Source organism: Argopecten irradians, chromosome 12 (assembly GCF_041381155.1).
Source record: "Argopecten irradians isolate NY chromosome 12, Ai_NY, whole genome shotgun sequence".
NCBI classification, from domain to species: domain Eukaryota; kingdom Metazoa; phylum Mollusca; class Bivalvia; order Pectinida; family Pectinidae; genus Argopecten; species Argopecten irradians.
Window position 1 is genome coordinate 16812088 of NC_091145.1, and position 22614 is coordinate 16834701.

Below are 22614 nucleotides of genomic sequence, written 5' to 3' on the forward strand. Positions count from 1 at the left end.
CGTCCTCGACACGATAAAACCACGGGCATTTGCAGCCTAAAAGATAATCTGACAGTATGTCTATTACTTCAGAGAATATTGCCAAGACATCTATCTTAATTAAAACAAAAATACGTGCTCCTGTGTATAAGACGACATTGTAAAGTTACTTGAATGGCTAGGAAACGGTTTAAAATAAACAAAAACTGTAGGCCTGTACTGCAGTATCAGTTTCGATTGATTTTTTTTTCTTCTATTTAGTCCGATCGCTTTTGTCATAGCCGACAGAGTAGGTCCCTCGCCTCCTTAAGAATGGAACTCTTCGACGTGGAGGAGAGAAACTGTGTTACGTACTTCACGTCTTTTTGACAGGTAGCCGACACGTGGAGGATTATACGCCTTGTTCAAACAGGTAGGCATACTTTGTGTTATTCTTTCAGATATCGTTGGCATTGCAAAGTTTAAGGAATTAACCTATAAGGCATGAAGAGAACCGATGTATGTTTGACCTGCAGAAGGAATGCAGCAGAGCTCTCTGAGCCTACTGAGGTAGATCGGGCTGTGTAATTTTTGATGTATTCAGATGAAACGTGAGTTTTTTCAGAAAGAAGTAAGTCTGAGTGTTTATTCTGTAAAGCAAACACGATTAATATGATTGAAATCATGATTTAACATAACGACAGGGGAAATAACTCTTTTGATATTGCCAACATTTATCTACGCGAGTTGCTTCCCCTCACACATCGTGTTTAGTGCCTTCGCATGTGCGTGGGGTCATCGCACACAAACTAAGTTTAAATTTTACCGTACACGATTCCTATTTCGACATTTGAAAATAATAAATGGAATATAATTTAATATGAAGAGTGTCCTTTCCCCAGTACTGGCAGTAGGTAACGCCCTCATGATTCGTTGCACGGCGAGTGTTATCGTGACCTCCCGATTCACCGCAATGTTTTAACCAGTCACGAATTTAGCCAATCAGATTCCACGATTTTCGTGTTACCGATCGTTTCTCCTTGTGACTGTTCAAGTCGGTTTCGATCATGACAGAGGAGGCCTCAACACCACCACCAGCAAAGCGCGCAAAACAAACCCGCTATGTTACAAAATACCAACCTACATGGGAAAGTGACTTCCCATGGATTGGAGAAGGCACCAACAATCTGTCTGCATTTTGCAAGGTGAGTTATATTGATTGTTGGTAAAAAAAATATCAAAACGATCTCATAATATGTTTAGAAATGATAAGTTAGATCAGTTTCAGCACAGGAGTTTGACGTTCTGTCAATAATATATAGTATATAACCGTTAGGGGTATTTTTTATATATTTATACTATATTATTGACAGAACGTCAAACTCCTGTGGTTGCATATTAATAAATTCATCATGATAGACCTTTCACATCAATATAATTATTTAAATAACAATTTACCAGATTTATAGTCATATACATGAACATATATCACAGGGGGCCAACTCAATGAAAATGGATGTTGTCATTTTTTTTTTAGTAGAACCTATTTGGTGGATGGACTGATGAGTTATATGACAGTCATGTGATTTTTTTCAAAAAATACAAGATTTGAAAAATCATTCAAAAAATCATGATCTATCTCTGTTTTATAGTTAATATCCCGATTTTTAAAGTTATTTTCAAATCTCGTATTTAAAAAAAAACAAAAACACATGACTGTCATATATATACTCATCAGTCCTTCCACCAAATACAAAAAAAATGTATGACAACATCCATTTTCACTGAGTTGGCCCCCGGTGGAACATATGTACGTCCTGTGTCTATTCCATATGCACAAATTCCACTTTTTGAGGCCCCAAGTTCTAATTAAAAAAAAGAACTCTTGAATTGATTTAATAATTCTGACTGAAAATATGATTATAGTAATTAGTTTCTTAAATTACTTTTCTGACTTTTAATTAAGGCTAATTACTTTTTACATGTACAGTGTACAATAATTCTACCTTTGTAAAAGATCTAAATTTGATGCCACCTGATCATGAGCATTTATTGGATCAACTATCAACTATTGTATTAGACTTTTTTTCTTCTTTTTTATACATGTTGATAATGATCAAGTTAAGACTATTTCTTAATAAGTATGATAATGACAATGATGTGATACATGTGTGTTAAAATGTGCATTAAGGCATGCTTGGATGCATTGAATACTATACATTCAATTGTATAAAGGTCACAGTGGTTTCATTGACTGAGATTCATTTGCAATCTTCAAAAATTACAAGTTGTCAGAGGCTTAGAGAAACCTCATTTGATTTAGTGGCATTCTGACATAAAAGGCTTTAAGAATTACTCCAATGTATGACCTTGACTTTAATTCAAGGTCACAGATGCATTTACTTCTTAATTCTAGGTCACAGATGACAAATTATTTTTAAACTCAATACCGAATGTTTTCTTCTCAATAACCAAGTGGCACAGACAGGCAAATATTTGGCATAGTAACATAAAGGTTCAAATACATGTAAATGACCTTGACCTTTCTTCAAGGTCACAAGGGTCAAATTAGATGAAGTTTTTCAGATGACCATCAGGGCCTCTGGACCTTGATCTTGTCATGAAAAAATATCTTGGTACACCAGTTTCTATCAGAGTAATAATGAATATATGTTTAAATGAGAGGACATGTTTGCATAGATAAACTTTCAGAGCCATTGTTTTCCTTCCATTCTTATTTTTTCACAGATATTATAATGTTTTGTGTGATTCAACCGAAATAACCCAACTTCTTTTCTTATTTATTTTAGGTCTGCTTTAGAAACTTTTCTATCAGCCATGGAGGAAAGAATGATGTTAGAAAACACGCTGCGGCTGCTATGCACCAATCTAACGAGAAAAAGGGGGGTGTTTACCCTACAGAGTGCATGATGTCGTCATTCATATCCATACAGACTGAGGATCCAGATGTACTCAACGCTGCACACATTTTTGCTAATTTTATTCGGGATAACAACTTATCCTCGGAAGCTGCGGACCAATTTTCTCAGCTCTGTAGACAAATGTTTCCTGACAGCCTGATTGCTAAGAAAGGTGTAGAATCGACAATACAGAAATTTGTACCGAGCCAACATGATTTAAAACTTTTATGTACTGTATTGCATATTACAGAGTAACCTCCATTGCAGGTAAATATCCATTGTGACGTCATTATTTTGTGAGCAAAATTCATGTAATTTTCTCTGAAAAATATGGTGTTACACTCACAACACATGACGTCACAATCAATACCTACCTGCAAGGGCAGACAACTCTGTAATGTGCAGAAAGAGAATATGGTACTTATAATAGAATCAATTATTATACACATCACATACTTCTGTAAACCAGCTTTCTTCACATTCATGTTAAAAGTGTGAAAGTTTATTTCTTTGAATACAAAATTATCTATCTTATATTAAATTTTCAATTAATTGAAATTATAAGCTATGCATACTCTTTTTTCACATTCATGTTCAAAGTGTGAAAGTTAATTTCTGTGAATACAAAATTATATCTATCTTATATTGAATTTTCAATCGATTGAAATTAATTATTTTTACTTATATTGAATTTTAGATCGATTAAAATTGATTTATGCAAACTTTAAAAAAAAATGGAATTCACAAAATTGAGTTGATGTGAAAGAAAGTCAACGCACAGTATGGCTTATTGGCAATGGTTTAGTAATGACCAGAAACCATTTTGTCAAATCAACTTTAGTAGTTTGTCAGTTTGGATAGTATTGTATGAGTCTAATTAGTCTAATTAGTAATAAATGACTACTGTAGTTTCAGTATTTGATTTATCTGTGTTTGTATTTAAAAAAAATGTATTAGTAAAATGGTCTTGTTTGTATTTTAAGAGATCATTAGTAAAAATGGTCTTATTTGTACTTTAGGATATATTAGTTAAATGATCCTGTTTGTATTTTAGATGATACATTAGTAAAATGATCTAGTTTGTATTTTAAATGATACATTAGTTAAATGATCCTGTTTGTATTTTAGCAAATCATTAGTAAAGTGATCTTGTTTATATTTTAGGAGACAATTAGTAAAATGATCTAAAGTGTCTATATCACATTTATTATTGGTTCAAGTTTCCTCTATTTAATCAGACTGACATTCTGATGTAAAGGTATAAGGAACTTAAAGGAAGGCTAGGAAGCTAGAATATTTTCAGACCTGACTCAGTGTTTCTGATACAGATGCCCATTATGGACCATGTTCTTTATTTAGAAGCGTTCTTTATAGACAACATCCATTTTATAGAGTCAACCTTAATAGACAAGTGTATCCTTTAGAAACAAATGTCTTATACGTAAATATATATATGTATATCATTTATTGACAAGGATCCTTTCTAGAGAGGTGTCTTTTATAGACACGTGTCTTATACATAAAGATGATATTTATGAACAAGTGTTCTCTGTCCTGTATTGACAAATTCAGGGTCCTTGCTCTATGTGAAGGTGCTCGTTTAAACAATTAACATTGTAGCAAATCCCAAATACATGTATTGCCCAATATGTATTTTACCATTTTGTTGGATGTTACAGACTGGGGCCAGCGTGCTATAAGAATGGCGTCCGACCTTGCCAGTACCAAGAAAGTCTGGAGATCAGCTGATGCGGTGTGTTTTGATGTAGACTCAACTGTAATGAGGGATGAAGCTCTGGATGAACTAGCAAAGTTCTGTGGCGTAGGAAAAGAGGTTCAAGAATGGTACATAAATTCTTTTTAAATCCATCAATAGATGAGACTGATAATAGACCTTATTCCTACAAATAATTTGTACAAAAACTATTACTAAAATTAAATACTGCATAATTGGAATGTATAAGAAATTCAACGGAATCAAAACCAAGTCCTTCATTAATGGTATACATTCTATTTTAAAGTTAATGCCATTGTAGCTGTGAAGCCTGTGAAATATCTGTAATGAGAGAATGTTTCAAGCCATTTTCATTTACAATATTCTGTCTTTGCATATTACACAGTAATCTCCCTTGAAGGAAGGCATCGATTATGACATCATTAGTTTGTGAGAGAAATTTACGTTGTTTTGTCTGTAATATGACATTACGTTCACTCCCAAACAATGTCACAATCAATACCTATCCATAAGGGCAGATAACTCTTATAATATGCAAAGGTGGAATATACTATGAAAATATATGTATACTGAATTTAATTTGTTTATGTTTATCTGAAAGAATATTTAACTGCATTGTTTACATGAAAATTTTTATGGTGTTTAGGACAAACAGAGCCATGGGAGGAGCTGTTTCATTCAGAATGGCTCTCACAGAGAGGCTGAATATTGTTAAACCTACGCATAAAAATCTGACAGAATTTGTTGCACAGCATACTCCTGATTTCTCTCCACGTATCAAGTAAGTTATACTTTTCGATTAGTTTCTTTCGATTAGTTTAACGTCCTATTAACAGCCAGGGTCATATAAGGACGTGCCAGGTTTGTTGGTGGAGGAAAGCCGGAGTACCTGGAGAAAAACCACCAACCAGCGGTCAGTACCTGGCAACTGCCCCACATGGGATTCGAACTCATGACCTAGAGGTGGAGGGCATGTGGTAATATGTCGATACATCTAAACCACTCAGCCACCGCGGCCCCTAAGTTATACTTAGTTCAACTTCTAGACTTCTAATGACCCTATAAACTACAGTATGACATTACCTACATCTATCTGATAGCTTTTGTTCTGAACTTTTTCATAGATGATGCCATGTCTATATTTTATTGTTTCATCGCTGAATGTATTTTACCTTTAGCCAGCTTTCAAACTGTTCACTAGATTGATTTGTTTGCCGTGCATCCACTCTTTGATATAATCATAATGTTGGCATATGGATATTTTGGCAAAGATATAAAATAGCTAAACAAAAATTTAAAAAATAAATGTCATAAATATGTAATTGCACTTTTACAGGATTTTGTTTCAATGATAATGTACCAAATACAAGAAGACATGGCTATCCGTGATATTCCAGGCAATCCAGGGGTTACTATCACTGTCATTATTTCCGCCCCTGGGCTATGTCATAGCAAAACTGAAGTCATTTTAGTAGGAGAAGAAACTGTTATTAATCACATGTCTACAGAGACTTCCTTTGAAGATTACAGTGATCGATCACCCAACTTCCAAACCATACAGGATGTACATTTAATGACCAAACTACCTGTATCATATGTTGTTGCACAAAGAGCCTTCAGTTTTGCTATGGCAAAGTCCAGGGGTGGATATAACAACAATAATAGTCATCCCTAGAATGTTGAGGATGGCGGTTATTTTCTATTATTCATGTACATCCAAGGAAGCCTGTTGCCATTGCTCTATTGATTCAGTGGTGATGTACATATAAGGGAGCATGTATCTTATTGTGTCTGTGTCCATTACAGGGAGCTAGTAGCCTTACTACATGAGAGGAATGTTGCAGTATATCTTGTGTCCGGTGGAATGACTTCTATCATTGAGCCCGCTGCCAAGATACTCTCTGTTCCCTTTGAGAACATTTATGCCAATAAACTCAAGTTTTATTTTCATGGTAAAGAATTTAGACATGAATTTCAAAAAAGTATTTTGAACTTTAGTATAAATGTTGTGTTATAATTATCAAAATATATGTCAAGTGTGCATGAAAAGAAAGACAGATTTTAGATATAATGGTTTTATCTTTCTTTTCTGAAATATTTTTACCGGTATATGAGTATCATTTTTGATTAGCTAAGCAAACGAAGTCTAAGACTGTTTCATGATCCTGGGGCCAGGTCCATTTACATACACACGGTTGGACCTTTGTTGAAGTAATCATTTTAAGTATAAGGGCTTGCTCAAGGTTCATATGAAAACAATATAAAATCAACAGATCTGTCGTTAATTCACAAATGAACAACTAGAGGTCCAACCAGTCAAACTATATACATTAGTGTAAATGAAAACAGTCTAGTACACCTATGGGGGAGAATGTTTTAATTTTCTGTTACTTAGAAAGAAGATACTATACATATCTAGATACCAGTAATTTTGTATATTTAGGTGACTATGCAGGTTTCGATGAAGACCAACCGACCTCAGAATCTGGTGGGAAGAAGGTCGTAGTGGAAAGGTTAAAGGCTAAATTTGGATATCAGAACCTTGTGATGATCGGAGATGGTGCTACGGACATGGAGGCGTGTCCACCAGCAGTGAGTACAACTTAAAATCAGTCTCCTCTAAAACCATAGGGCTTTAGGTATCTTCATATAACTGACATATCATAGCCAGCCACAACCTTGTACTCCAGTGCAGCTTATACTTGTACAAATACTGAAAACATCTTCAAAAATGGCCTTTGCTGCTTATACTCAGGCACGACTTTTCCGATTCCATCTTTGCATATTAAAGAGTTATCTGCCCTTGTAGGTAGGTATTGATTGCGACGTCTTTTGTTTGCGAATGTAAAATCATATGATGTGAACTTCACTCAGAAAATAATGATGTCGCAATCAAAATCTTCTCTCAAATGAAATAACTAATAGTCCCTAGATTTTTTCACTGATTCGGCCGTGCTTGAAGTTCTGTATCTTGCCTTTTCAGGATGCGTTTATAGGCTACGGAGGAAATGTGGTGCGGGAGAAGGTCCAGAAAGGGGCAGCGTGGTTTGTGTCAGACTTCCAGGAACTTATATGGGAACTCAACAACACTGAAAACAGCTGATTTTGTGATTTAGCTTTTAAGGAATATAAAAAACTTGTATTAAAAATTAAATGCTCTACTATCAGTATTTTTCATACAGATATACACACATATATATTATATATACTGTTTTATGCAGTCTAAGAGATCTGTCGTATGTGATACACTGTACTTAACTTTTAGTCAGTTGAAGAGTCATGTATGTCAGGTTCATCTGTACAAATGTATACAGAAACCAACCTGGATTGGAGATGCCGGTATACCTTTATACAAATGTATACCATGTGCTTTTACTTTGATCTACAAATTATAACATTTTCATTTATATTGCCTCCTTAATACCTGCCAAGTGTTAACTGTTGTATCCCTTTAATGTACATGCAGGAAATTTGTTACCGATACATGTTTGAACTGCAGGTACATGTATATTATTTTTCCAGATAGATATATATTTTGGTTTTTTTTTCAGTCACAGTTTTTATATGAAATTATTTACAAAATTTAATGCAAGTATGTATTATTTCTAATAGTTAAAGTATTTTCATGTTAAAGATTAGGACATAATAGGATATACTTATGGATAGACAAACGAGGACTGTTCTCCAATGTGTGGAGGAAAAGTAAAAATACATGACAAATTTTATATTTTTTGTGTTTTGAACCGCTGAAACAGAATTGTTTCACGGAAATTACCAAAGGTCCATTCAGGATAAATGCTTGAAACATCGCTATGATTCACCTGATGAAATGATGAAACTTTTAATACTCTTAGATCACCAATAATAAGTGAATTAAGCCATGATAATATTGTGCATATTTTTGTGCAAGACTTGTCCATAGGTTACTTTAAATTTTTGGTCTTCATTTATATTGCTTATACGAGCTCAGAGACTCGTCAAAATACCAAGCGACAGTTTTTATGCATATATTAGATATGTTTTATATATATCATTGTTTACCAGTAAAACGGAACAGGGGTCTGTGTTTTTAAGCAGTTATATATGGGTATAAGGTTGTCACAAATGATTAAATTGTTTACATTTTTAGGTCACCTGAGACGAAGTCTCAAGTGACCTATTCTGATCGCCTTTTGTCCGTCGTATGTCCGTAAACAATTTACATTTTCAACTTCTTCTCCAAAACTGCTGAAGCAATTTCAATGAAATTTTGCACAAACCTTCTAAGGCATAAGGCCAATCAAAATTGTGAATTATATGATCCTCACCCCCCCAGGGAGCTATGGGAGGGGCTAAAAGGGGTAAAATTGACTAAAATTTCAAAAATCTTCTTCTCCACTCACAGATGTGATGGAATTAAATACTCTTCATAGATAGAAAGGTCCTAAGGTCCTTTACAAAAATTGTGAATTATATGACCCTGGGGTCTCAGGTTTCCCCCTGGGGAGGGGGTCAAGTTTACTATAGTTTATATAGGGAAAACACATTTATGAGCATATTTTGCTCAATTTTCATAGAAAATGTGTCAAACTTGTTTAGAATTATCAGCCTGAGATAACATTTTAATATCATATATCTATATTGGTCCTGGTCAACCCCCTCGGAGCAGAGGGGCGGGGCCAAAAGGGACAAATAGGCTCAAACTTTAAAAATCTTCTTCTTAAATACTACAAATGGTAGAATCTAATACTCTTCATAGATGGACAGGTCTTAAGGTGTTTTATGAAAATTGTGAATTATATGACCCTTGGGTCTCATGTTTCCCCCTGGGGAGGGGGTTAAGTTTACAATAGTTTATATAGGGAAAATACAATTTTGAGCATTATTTAGTCATTAAAATAGGAAATTAGTCAATTGTTGTCAGAATTATCCCTATGTGATGGCCATTGAATCTTATCAACAAATTTTCCATGACTGATCCCCAGGGGCCTTAGGGATGGGGCCAAAACGGGTCAAATAGGCTAAAACTTTAAAAATCTTCTTCTGAAATACTGGAACTGGTAGAATCAAATACTCTGCATAGATGGAAAGGTCTTAAAGTCCTTTACAAAAATTGTGAATTATATGACCCTGGGGTCTCATGTTTCCCCCTGGGGAGGGGGTCAAGTTTACTTTAGTTTATATAGGAAAAACACATTTATGAACATTATTTGCCTATTTTTCATAGGAAATTAGTCAAACTGGGTTAGAATTATTAGCCTGAGATAGCATTTTAACATCATATCCATATTGTTCATGGCTGACCCCCAGGGGCCAGAGGGGCGGAGCCAAAAGGGGTCAAAATGGTAATTTCAAAAATCTTCTTTTTGAATTCACAGATTTGATGGAACCAGATACTCTTGATAGATTGGAAGGTCTTAAGGCCCTTTACAAAAAATTGTGAATTTCATGGTCCTGGGATCTCAGATTCCCCCTGGGGAGGGGGTCAAATTTACTATAGTTTATAAAGGAAAAACACATTTAGGAACATTATTTGCTTAGTTTTCATAGGAAATTAGTCAATCTGGGTTAGAATTATTAGCCTGAGATAGCATTTTAACATCATATCCATATTGGTCTTGGCCGACCCCCAGAGGCCAGAGGGGTGGGGCCAAAAGGGGTCAAAATGGATAACATTTCAAAAATCTTTCTTCTGAATTCACATAATCTTCATAGATTAAAAAGTCAAATTTATAAAATCACTGACTGACTTCAAGGGCCTGATGGGCCAATATATAGTGTTTATATGCATGTCTTTGTTTCATTCTGTATCTGAAATCAGGTGACCGTTAAGGCCCATGGGCCTCTTGTTTATTGTGACTACTACTATGTTTTTTGTCCAACATCATTTGATGGTGGGTTAATCAAATCACCTTTCAGCTGTGTTCTGTCTCCTGTTTCCAAAGACAATATTTCTTGCTAAGTATTAAGCTATTTCCATGAAAGAGCTGAATACCAGTATTTCCCTGTTAAATTTCATGTGTATAGTGATTTTCTTATGTCCAAAGTTGTGCGGACTGATCCAAAAACAATAATGTATAGACAGCCAACTTGGATTTTGTCAGCTTAAGTTATGGAGTTTAAATTTCATAAGGATTCAAATTTCATATGTATTTTTCCATAGTCCCTATAGACTACACATTACATTTTGGACTGATAGAAACCAAAAATAGCCAACGTACATGCAACCATCTTGAATTTTAACCATTGAAGTCTTAAATTCTTCTGATCTGTATCCCCATGATCAGAAATATTTCAAAGGAAGAGAGAAAAGGTTTACAAATAGAAAATCACTTTCATAAAAAAATCACTTTCATTTGACAAATATAGATCAATCCAAAGTTGGTGCCAAGTCTCCCCTGAATACTGTTGTTAAGGACCAAATTATCAAGTGCTATATCTGCCAATCATTATTTCCACCTGTAAGTAATTAAGACAATACACAGACCTCTATTGTGTTATGCGGTCACATTAAGTCATGAGCTCACGGTGTACATTGGAAAGATTTTCCTTAAACAACATTCCTGGTACATTTGTACTGTAAACAATGTTTCATTTCACGAACAAAGTAAATTTGCTTATGTTTTATCTCTGTGAATCAATATTTACCTTTTCCATATTGGAATTTATTTTGATTTAATTTGATTCCATTTTGAAATAGAAATTGCAAAATTTAGTAGCCGTCAAGGAAAGTTTGTTTACAGAATCTAATATGAAAAAATAGAAGAACATTGCAACCATTTTAATCAGGGTTCATTAATAAATATAGTTGAAATATATAGAAATGATTTCTGAAATTGTTTTATATAATGTTACACATTGAATCTCTTATTAAAATAAATTTTAAACAAAATCAAGATATTTGTTGTTAATTTTAACTCACCTGGCCGAAGAACCTCATAGACCTGATATTACACCTGTGGCTTTGTTCGAATGAATGACTTTGACCTCAACCAAGGTCACAGGGTACACATCGGCTGAAATTTTAAATGTCTCCAATAACTAACGAGACCAAGATCCTGATATAATGCCTGTAGCATGCTGATATGAACAGCTGACAAATGTGTGCAAATGAATGACCCTGACCTTCATATATGGTCACAGAGTTCAAGTGAATGACCCTGACCTTCATATATGGTCACAGAGGACAAATTAGGATAGCTCCTACAAATGAAATTTTGTCAATAACTAGGATACCCAAATCCCAAATGCTAGAAGCATCTTGAGATAAAAGGATCACAGGGATCTTAGAATTAGTTACATATTATATAATCATGGACCCACCAGAGTGCCCTAAGACCATTTTTAGACGTTTTAGAGCTCTAGATAAAAAAAACTGATTACCTTGACCTTGCCCTTACAAAACAAACTCAAACGAACCTTTTAGAGTGAGTAAATTACACCAATAGTGAATCTTGCCTTGAAAAAAGACTCGAATGTTACATTTGTTCAAAATATTTTTATTCTTATCTAGTTTGTACTTCTAAAAATATTAACAATGACCTTGACACGAAAAAACTAACCATAACATTCTAATTTAGCGATAGTGACCATGACGTGCTGACACCCTGAAACTCAAAAGATATCCGTTGAATCTTTATATGTATCCCGCTTAAACATCCAAAGAAATGAAATAACATAGAGAGTGGTCGACAGCTAGCTTTCTTAATTACCAACAACGACCTTGACATAAACCTACATATAGCTACATTGTAACTAGAAATAGTCCGGACCACAAATCAAGCTTTAAGAAAACATCTGTATTGTAAACTAATAATAATAGAGGTGAACCATAACTCTATTCGTATGAGAGCTTTTCTTTCCATAACAAACAGACTTTAATCTGAGCGTTTAGACCAGATGGAAAACTGACCCTAGTGTTGAATCTCTTAAGTTTGTCACAATAATTGATCCATGTCGACCCTTAGCACAGTGTATGAACGGAAGTGTATAGTATAATCATTAGTTGCTTTTTGTATCGTCACTTGTGAGTATCGAAGCGGGATGAATGAAAACAGGCATGGTGTACAGGTCGGTAAAACACCAAATATCGGCATTATTCGTAACTACAAATATGTTTAACATTATAGACGTCTTCATAACATGTATATAAACAAATTCATGAACATGATTTTGAAAATAATACATCGACTATACAAGTGTCCTCGCAAGCAACTATACATCGCCAGTTCAAAACAATGCAAGTGACTATACAATTTTAACTGATCATCCTACAACTTCAAAATACGATTAAGTAAAAGATATTGTGTCCATAAAGATGTATTTATGTGTTTTATATTGTTGGATTCATTTATAGACCTGTGATGGTGCTAGAAATAATGAAAGACAGACAGAATACCTTAAAATAGTGCAAAATATTAGGCGGGTGTCTCAATTCTTCGATGATGAACAGCAGATCAACTCACAAAAAGTGTCTCAAATGTTAATGCTGGTTAACCCTCAAAATTTCATTAGTCACTGGTTGTTCAAATTTCTATCCATAACGCCGTTTATAACCGAAGATTACAACAAAAACGTATAGAATGAATAAAATTGGCAAAAAATATCCATGATCGACCGAGTACCGCTATACAGACTCGCAACTACGAAATTTAAAAAAATACTATACACTTCCGTTCATACACTGTGTTTAGGTATACATCAAAAAATATGTTGTCATTCTTGGTTATAAGACGTGCCCATGTGGCCTATATACATCCATAGTTATGCATATCATTTGAACCATTTTAGCGTCTGTATATCATTTTCAAGACCATTACCAAAACATCTAAAATTTATCTTTCTTATATCCATAACTTTTGGTTTTCAACGAAAAAAAAACCCCACACAATTCTAGTGTGTCTTCATGCAAATAGTTACCGCTGTTGAAAAGATCGATAGTTTTCTGTTTCCATTTTAAATCAAGCACAAGATTAGCTTCAGTTCTTGGTTGTTGAGATCAGTCAAATGTTAAAATTATTAAGCTCTTGCTTTTAGAACTTTCAAATGATAATTCGAGAACAAATATGTTTTTTTTTCTGTAACCTGACAAAAATGTGCTTGGGACACCTTAAAAAAAAAAAAAGAAAAAAAGTTTCCATGTGTCTGTGTTATCCAATAATGTTTTTTATTAGAGGTGTGAGACAGGGTTCCCTTTTCACCCAAAGCATTTTTATTTACCAGTGTATGTAATTAAAATCAAACTATCATCTAGATAGGGGTGTTAATTGGTCTATTTAATATATAAGCAGTGCGTTTTATATTTTCAAAACTTTATGAGATCGAACTAGTATTTTGAGCTAATCAATTATACTGGATGTTGAACTTATAATACGTGTATCTAAAGAACATTTTATTGCAATTAATGAAGTTCCCATTTTCAATCAATGTACGCTATTGTATCGTGCTTTTGTAGTCGAAAAGCATATGTTCGAGAAGCAGAAAGACATTTCAAATTGAGAGGCGGGGTCAAGTCAAAGTTGACAAGTTATTATAATTTTATACATCACAATATACTAGCATTGTCTTGCATGATGCACTTGCGCATGTACATAAAATAACAATATTAAGGTCGTTTATTCAAAATTACCAATCATTATTTAGGCCAATATGGGGAGGAAGACTTAAAAAAAATAGATAACTTTTAGCTACAATATCACTATGTCTAGATCTTTTAAAGAGATCGTCAACATTATTAGGGAAAGAAACTAACATTTAATTTCTAGGTCAGTTAACACATTGACATTTGATTGAATTATTAATAAAAAAAGTAAATGTACGTTATTTTTTTCTCAAAGTGATTACATATTCTTTTTACCTAATATGGATCCTAAATGAATTATATAGTTCTTTGCGCGGAGTAATCTCTGAGGAATTGTTAACGTCCTGTATAAAAGTGGATGGAAAGTCATAAAATAACAGTCTTATTTGTCCACAAAATACGTTTTGATTTACATGAAGGTCTACTGGATATTGTATTTGCTATATATGTTACAAACGATGCTAAAATAAGGGTTTCATTTATGCCCATTCACTTCCGTCATTATTCTGTGTGTGTTGTTCGTCACTTCCTGTTTTGAATTTTGCAGAAGCAGTCGAGGACGGCCAATTCGATGACACATGTCTTTAATTTTCGTTAAATAATGGAGGGTCGTCAACAAACAGCAGCGAAGAAAGGTACTTAAGGACAAATAGTTTCATTTGAAACAGTTTTCCTTCTTGATTTCATCGCGATTTCAATTGAAGAAGCAGTGATCGTGACCAAATGAAACTACATGCAGCCCGAATTCTGCACCCCCCATCAAATCACATTAGGCCTATCTGAGCCGCTGATTGTGTAGTGGAATGTAGTTATTGCATCAAATGTGTATAATGTTTTACTATAATAAACAATATGAAACAGTGAGAGTCACTGATTTACAGCTTTGTTAGCTTATGTTATCAGTTTGAGCACAACCCTGCATATGGGTAACAGTAATCCCTATTGAGATTCCTCCTCTAGACTCTTTTATATTCGGACGTCTGATAGATGTCTCTCGTTCAGACGTCCGAATATAAAAGAGTCTAGAGGAGGAATCTCAATAGGGATTAGGGTAACAGTTACCCATTTGAGTAACAGTTACCTGTTTGCAGTAATCAATAAGTTACCCAATTGAGTAATTATGTGAAAAAAAAACGCATAATGTTGTTTTAAAAATTATTATAAAAAAGGGCATCATAATTTTTAGAATGCCTTACATGTACAACTGATCAAAGACTATGTTTCTGTGGGTGAAATATCAAATTTTGTTATCTAACTTTGTTGTAAGATGACAATTTAAGTGCTCACCATTGACTTCAGTGTATAGCTATCAGGGAAATTCAGTGCAAATGTCATGGTTGAATGAGTTTTACCTCTGTTCTATTAATAGCACCATAGTAATCAATGGAGGGGGGTTATTTTGTGACTTTTACCAAAATTGAGACAATGAAGTTTGTCCCATTTTGATTAATAATGTACTATGTTATGTTAGTAATGGTGCCATGTCAAAATTATTACGCCCTTTTTTGATAAAAAAGTTTAAAACAACTTCATGACATAATTACATAATATTCCTCATTTGGGTAACTTATTGATTACTCGAACAGGTAACTGTTACTCAAATGGGTAACTGTTACCCATATGCAGGGTTGTGCCCAACCTGGTTATAAGATCTAGCTAACTATGAGAGTATAGCTAGGATATTATGATTTACATTTACTTGGCTGTCAAAGACAATCTTGCCGACTGATCAACTGTCTTTTTCAATTAAATTCTGTCTTGATACTTCACATAAAAACTTTCTTAACTTTTGAAAATTTCACTACATTTGTGATCTGATGTTTTGTCTTAACATTATACATACAAGTAAATTTGACTGAAGACAAGGCCTTAAAGGGCGCAGCCAGATGTTTCGGTACCCATTGATAATACAATACAATGTTAAAAAGTGCAATTTATGGAAATAACGGAGCCAAATTTTCTGTTTATTTTGTATTCATATATTCACTCTATCCATGTCCAAAAACCCTCATTTGAGAAGGAAACCCCTATTGAGAACGAGGAAATTTTATTTCTGTAACGGATATTCCTTTTTTGGTCAGCTGATTATATTGGAAGGTGGTCTTAATTACTTGAACTCTTGGAATTATTTAAAAAGCGATAGTACAGAGCTTCTGCCAGATGAAGATTACGTTTGTCAGATCAAAAGAGCGTTTGAACCGCTCGATCATATATAATGAGCTTACTTCAAAGCATCATATCCATGGTGATTACCCATGATTCCCCTCCCCATAGGTATAAAAAAAATGGCGGCAGCAAACTGAAGCTGTCAGTGTGCAGGATTGGATTTTGAAGATTGAGCTTTTTCTATTATTTTCATGTATATATTACCTTAGAAGTGTTTCCTTAGGGCATGAAGAGCTGCACCCTTATTACCAGAGTAAGTACAAAATGTAGCTATCCAGAAGACTTAATTTATTATATGCTTAAGCTTGAATCAGTTTGTTGGAACAAAAAAAACTTGACAGCACAGCCCCTGCCAAATTCTTGACAAGTTGACAATGATAAGTTTCTTTTCAGACCCATATACAAGTCATTTATTGGACAAAGTGTTTCCAACATCAACAGATCTCTCCTCACAAGCATGTGCTTCCTATGGCACCAGGTAAGGGAGAAACACATATTACAAAATTCTGACCAAATTGATATCATACTAGATGGATTTGAGTTGATTCCATAATTAATTAGGATATTCCGATCAGTTTGAATGATTTGTTATACCGCATGGCAATTGCTTTCTCTCAAATTTAGGGAACATGTGCAACAAAGAAGGTATAACGATCTATGATAGAAGTTTATATTTTAAACTGGCAAGTTTATTACGTCCTTGAAATGTTTGCAAGTAATGCATTTGAATTCATAAACCTTAAAACCTATAGATATGTTCCATTAATATGTACATTGTAATTATCTTTATCAAATATTATCTCCTAATGTACAAACAACTCCTCATGGTATACCTTACCAATAAATAGCAGCTGTCAAATTAAAACACATTTTGAATAAGGGCATTCTCGGCCCCCATAGGCTGTCAAGCTATCGCTATACCAACTAACTGAGTGAAAGGAAGGGAAGTAACTCTGATGGATGAGAATGGAACTAGGATATCTTGATAAATAATAATACTAATTTTGGTTAATGATTATGATGTTTTGAACTTTTTATGCTTTAGGGACCTGTCTGGACTGGAAACTCTTCAGAACTTTCTAGATAAAAGTCTGAAGAATGTGGTGGATCAGCAGGATGAGGATTGTGAGGGGGCAGAGGAGGCAGCCAGAGATACACACATGAGTAAGACACCTGTTGATATCAGTTTTTAGTACAATTGATGTTTTTGTTTGCCATTAATATATATGACTCTTAATTAATTGAAAACTTTAATTGGTATAATGTTCTGTGTTAAAACATAATGGTATACTATTGCCAGCTGTAACTTCATAGCATACCAATTTTATACATGTGTGTATTTAAGAAAAAACATATTTGATTTTATTAATTGTGATACTGGTATATCCATGCATGTAAATCACAAGTCGATTAATGATAGGAGTTATCAAATGTGTCGCACATAACATGAAAAAAAAAAGATATTTTCATAAAAAAGATTTGAAATTGTAAACAAAGAAACTTGATTTATGGAATTTGTCTTCTCCCCCCATTTACTGATTTGTTACCAGTTTTAGCTGTGAGAGATTTCACTTTAAACCTTTTGGATATGACAGTTCAGAAATGTTGAAGTTGATGTCATCAATATTGACTTGCAGTCGACGGAACCATGTTCATATCACAATGAAGATACTTGTTTTAAGGCTGTAATCTCAACTTTTTCTGTTATATATGTGAGAGAAAATAATTCCCAACTCCGAGAGTGGGACAACGAAATCACAGCCCTCGGAATTCATGAATGTCCAACTCTCGGCAAGCCTCGGGTAGGGTGTTCATGAATTACCACTCGGGTTATGATTTTATTGTCACACCCTCCTTGTAGGGAAATTCTATATTAGTCTCAGGATTGGCTAACATATCTCAACAGATTAAATTAAGACTTGTGGTTTTACCAGTAGAGCAGAAAATCCTTGATATGTTCAAATTTTACTTTTTTTTCTTCAGAACCAGTATCAGATGGCGGCCGGATCAGTTTTGGGGAAGTAGAATTTGATATCGGTTCTAATGTGGGGACAATGCTGGTGGATTCTGATAGACTTGGGGTATGTTTATAATAAAGATCAAAGTATTTTCACGTATCAGTTAATGTAGCTATTGCATTTATGAAATGCTTTCTGAGGGAATCATTTATAGGTTTGATAATTTCATGTATCTTTTGATGTATAGGACTAAGGTTTTTATGGAGTCACCTGTTAAAAAATCTCAAATATCATATTGTGTATTGCTTTTGTTTATCATCACACATGATGATGGTCTGTTTTCAGAACTCAATTGTTTAAGCAAATAGGATTTTATTTCACCAGATTAGTTAGGAATAAATACAATCTCTAGTCACATTGAAATGTTTGAATAAACTACATGTGTACATGTATATGATTTATTTGTAGTTGACAAGTTATAGTAACTTCAGCACCATGAGAGCCAATTGTTGTGTGTACAAAGGTAAGAAAAAATCATCTGGGGAAAATGACTCCCAACTTTTCAAAAATGATCACATTTCTTTATGTCTTTGTAAATAGCCCCATAGAAAATGTCAAAATCTAGAGCTTGACTGAAAATGTTGACTCATGTATTTAATAATATGCAGCTGTTGAAGGTTGTGTTCGACTGTTTCAATCATTACCACAGACAAAGTTAAAATGGATCACTTCTGATTTTAATTTGTATATTTTGGAAGATAAACTAATAATTTGCTTATTTTCAATTCTTATAATCTGATTTCAAAACTGTAAAAAGAAAGCTCATTTGTAAAAAAAACGTTTTATTCACATCAGCAAGGTACATGTGTATTTTGAAGAGACAATGATTTTGATAGTGATCATTTACTGATCAGTTATAGACAATATTCCAAGCATATACATTGTATGTGTGCTTGCGCGTTTTAAAAGAATTTTTTTCCTCATTGTTATACGTATATCACCAGGTAAATGGGTATATGAACTGATGCTGGGAAGTAAAGGAGTCATGCAACTTGGCTGGTGTACTCTCTCCTGTAAATTCTCATACGAGGTAAGAGTTGCACTTTAAAAACTAAATTATTCTGCTGTATGAAAGTTCACATTTCTATAAAAGATGAGTTTTATCAAGGCAAAATATTATTTGTCTTTAAATTCTATGGAAGCAAACAGTTCTTTATGTTTGAAACATTTTAATGAAAAAGCAGTAAAATTCAAGCATTTGTTGATAAGATAGATTGAAGTGACTGATTAGGCCTCCGTCCATTGTCACCAAGTAACTGTGATTTATTGGACATAATAATTTTCTATGTCAATAAACCTGACCATTTTGTTTTCCCTGTGAAAAGTCATCGTGGCTGACAGCTGGTTGCCTGTTAGAGGTAGCTGAAGGCTGGTAGTACAGGGGTACCTGAGAAATTTAAGTTAGGTAGCTGTCAGGCGATTTAATCTATTGGTAAAACACTTGTTTATGTATTCATTATACATAGGAAGGAGTTGGAGACACCATCAGATCCTATGCCTATGATGGAAGCAGGTTGAGGAAGTGGAATGTTAAAACACATCGATATGGGGAGGTAACTCTTAAATTTCTCACTTTCACAGTACACAGTATGTAAGGCTGAATTTTTTCAAAATACTGTCATTCTTTGACATAACACAATCATCATATAGACATTGCCTTTTTGTTTGTTTCTCGTACTGAAAACCAATATCTGTTACAGCAATGGCTGACTGGAGATGTGATCACTTGTGCTCTCGACTGTGACGCCGGGACTGCTACATTTTACAGGTCTATTTTCACAGCAACTTTGTGAATTTTGAAAAGATCGTAATATTGTAACAATATACAGTAAAACATACTTCTGTAATTGTTTTAGAGATTTAATTTAACTGAGAGAAAAATCCCAGTATGATAGATATGGCATACATGTACAGGTGAGCTGTAAGTTTAACGTTTAACTTGTATAACTAAAAGACCCAGTTTAATTCTGAGATTCCATAATGAACTAGTCTAGTCTTTGGTTTAGAAGAGCCTAAATGTGTCTTCAGGGGTGAATGAGTCAGCTTAAAAGTGGTTATGACCAACCTTTTCAATGTGTATTATAGTAACCACAACTTAAATATTTAGATAATCAGATATGTTAACACATTCTCACTGAGTTTGAGATGAAGCTCTTTGACTGTAGTGCTATTGATAAATATATTGATTTTCAATTCCTTTAAAATTGAAAAAAAAAAAAAAAATATTAAGTGTTTCATTTTGACAAATATACTACAAATATAGTAAATATTTCAAATGTAGAGTGAAGTAAATGTTTTGTTATCCCCCGCCCAACGATTCAACAATTGCAGCCCCGCTGTATTTGAATTATATATACTCCATCTTTCTTTAGCTCAACTTCCTTTTTCCTGTTTTTTAGCCCACCATCATCAGATGGTGGGCTATTCAAATCGCCTTTCGTCCGTGGTCCGTCGTCCGTCCGTCCTTCCGTCCGTCCGTCCGTCCTTCCGTCCGTCCGTCCGTCCGTTAACAATTCTTGTTACCGCTATTTCTCTAAAAGTACTGAAGGGATCTTTCTCAAATTTCATATGTAGGTTCCCCTAGGACCCTAGTTGTGCATATTGTATTTTGGGACTGATCTGTCAACAAGATGGCCGCCAGGCAGCCATCTTGGATTTTGATAGTTAAAGTTTGTTACCGCTATTTCTCATAAAGTATTGAAGGGATCTTTCTCAAATTTCATATGTAGGTTCCCGTAGGACCCTAGTTGTGCATATTGCATTTTGGGACTGATCGGTCAACAAGATGGCCGACCAGCCGCCATCTTGGATTTTGATAGTTAAAGTTTGTTACCGCTAATTCTCAGAAAGTACTGAAGGGATCTTTCTCAAATTTCATATGTAGGTTCCCCTAGGACCCCAGTTGTGCATATTGCATTTTGGGACTGATCGGTCAACAAGATGGCCGACCAGCAGCCATCTTGGATTTTGATAGTTAAAGTTTGTTACGGCTATTTCTCAGAAAGTATTGAAGGGATTGTTCTCAAATTTCATATGTAGGTTCCCCTAGGACCCTAGTAGTGCATATTGCATTTTGGGACTGATCAGTCAACAAGATGGCCGCCAGGTAGCCATCTTGGATTTTGATAGTTAAAGTTTGTTACCGCTATTTCTCAGAAAGCACTGAAGGGATCTTTCTCAAATTTCATATGTAGGTTTCCCTAGGACCCCAGTTGTGCATATTGCATTTTGGGACTGATCAGTCAACAAGATGGCCGCCAGGTAGCCATCTTGGATTTTGATAGTTAAAGTTTGTTACCGCTATTTCTCAGAAAGCACTGAAGGGATCTTTCTCAAATTTCATATGTAGGTTCCCCTAGGACCCCAGTTGTGCATATTGCATTTTGGGACTGATCGGTCAACAAAATGGCCGACCGGTAGCCATCTTGGATTTTGATAGTTAAAGTTTGTTACCGCTATTTCTCAGAAAGTATTGAAGGGATTGTTCTCAAATATCATATGTAGGTTCCTCTAGGACCCTAGTTCTGCCTATTGCATTTTGCGACCACCATCTTGGATTTTGATAGTTTAAAGTTTGAAAAGCAGAAAAAAGAAGTGTAAGTTTGAAAAGCAGAGAAAAGATCCCTTTTTCATTTGTCAGACATAGATCAATCTTTGGTGGGCGCCAAGATCCCTCTGGGATCTCTTGTTTTTCATACACATAAGTCTCCACAATCAAACTTACTTCAGCTTTGATATCTCTATTGGCGGGGGATCTGAATGACTATGTCCTTATTGGTTTTAGAAACGGGAAGTCTATGGGTGTCGCCTTTACAGATATACAGGTTGGCAGTGGTCTGGCCTATTTCCCGGCCGTCAGTCTGTCCCAGGGCGAGAATTTACATGCCAACTTCGGAGCTACACCCCTTAGGTAACGATTGTAACGTGGTGGATTAGAAATGTTTTTGTTTGGTTTATTTGTGGCTATATATGGTTGAATAAAGGGACAATTTAGTCTATGTGTACAATAAAATACTAGTATGTCTAATAATTTACCTCTCATAATGTAATTTGATATAACTGGTATCTGTGTAATCTGCACATAATATCCAATGCTGTCAGTTTGTGCTATGCTGAACACCAACATAAATGTAATAATTTTGGCTGACAAACAGTGATGGCTAGTGGTAGAATTTCAGACTTATTAACCACTAGACCATTAAAATCTCCAAGGTTTACCAGACATGCAATGGGAGGGCACAGAGTGTTATCCATATC

General features: G+C 34.6%; 2 protein-coding genes across 3 annotated transcripts in view; both read left to right on the forward strand.

Moving 5' to 3' along the window:
* Positions 1–988: 988 nt before the first annotated feature.
* Positions 989–11485, forward strand: LOC138335937 (phosphoserine phosphatase-like). The gene is made up of 7 exons (XM_069285138.1): positions 989–1163; positions 2769–3051; positions 4559–4724; positions 5261–5395; positions 6421–6566; positions 7058–7206; positions 7598–11485. The coding sequence occupies exons 1-7, from the start codon at positions 1026–1028 to the stop codon at positions 7715–7717; spliced, it is 1137 nt and encodes a 378-aa protein (XP_069141239.1). The 5' UTR covers positions 989–1025; the 3' UTR covers positions 7718–11485.
* Positions 11486–14687: 3202 nt separating this feature from the next.
* Positions 14688–22614, forward strand: part of LOC138304778 (E3 ubiquitin-protein ligase RNF123-like) — a 31436-nt gene continuing 23509 nt past the window's right edge. The window contains exons 1-9 of one of the 2 annotated variants that reach the window (XM_069245050.1): positions 14688–14808; positions 16733–16817; positions 17385–17503; positions 18323–18420; positions 18766–18820; positions 19302–19387; positions 19824–19910; positions 20058–20125; positions 22142–22267. In XM_069245050.1, coding sequence (XP_069101151.1) covers positions 14775–14808; positions 16733–16817; positions 17385–17503; positions 18323–18420; positions 18766–18820; positions 19302–19387; positions 19824–19910; positions 20058–20125; positions 22142–22267 — 758 coding nt within the window. In that variant the 5' untranslated portion in view covers positions 14688–14774. The remainder of the gene's footprint in view (positions 14809–16732; positions 16818–17384; positions 17504–18322; positions 18421–18765; positions 18821–19301; positions 19388–19823; positions 19911–20057; positions 20126–22141; positions 22268–22614) is intronic. The other variant, XM_069245051.1, reaches the window with a different exon arrangement.

What these genes read in the sequence shown, in the direction of transcription:
- LOC138335937 (XM_069285138.1), top strand. Translation starts at nt 1,026, where the DNA reads ATGACAGAGGAGGCCTCAACACCACCACCAGCAAAGCGCGCAAAACAA. An exon ending in CAGCCTGATTGCTAAGAAAG is followed by an intron (nt 3,052 to 4,558) that starts GTGTAGAATCGA and finishes TGGATGTTACAG; the next exon opens with ACTGGGGCCAGCGTGCTATA. An exon ending in GATTTCTCTCCACGTATCAA is followed by an intron (nt 5,396 to 6,420) that starts GTAAGTTATACT and finishes TGTCCATTACAG; the next exon opens with GGAGCTAGTAGCCTTACTAC.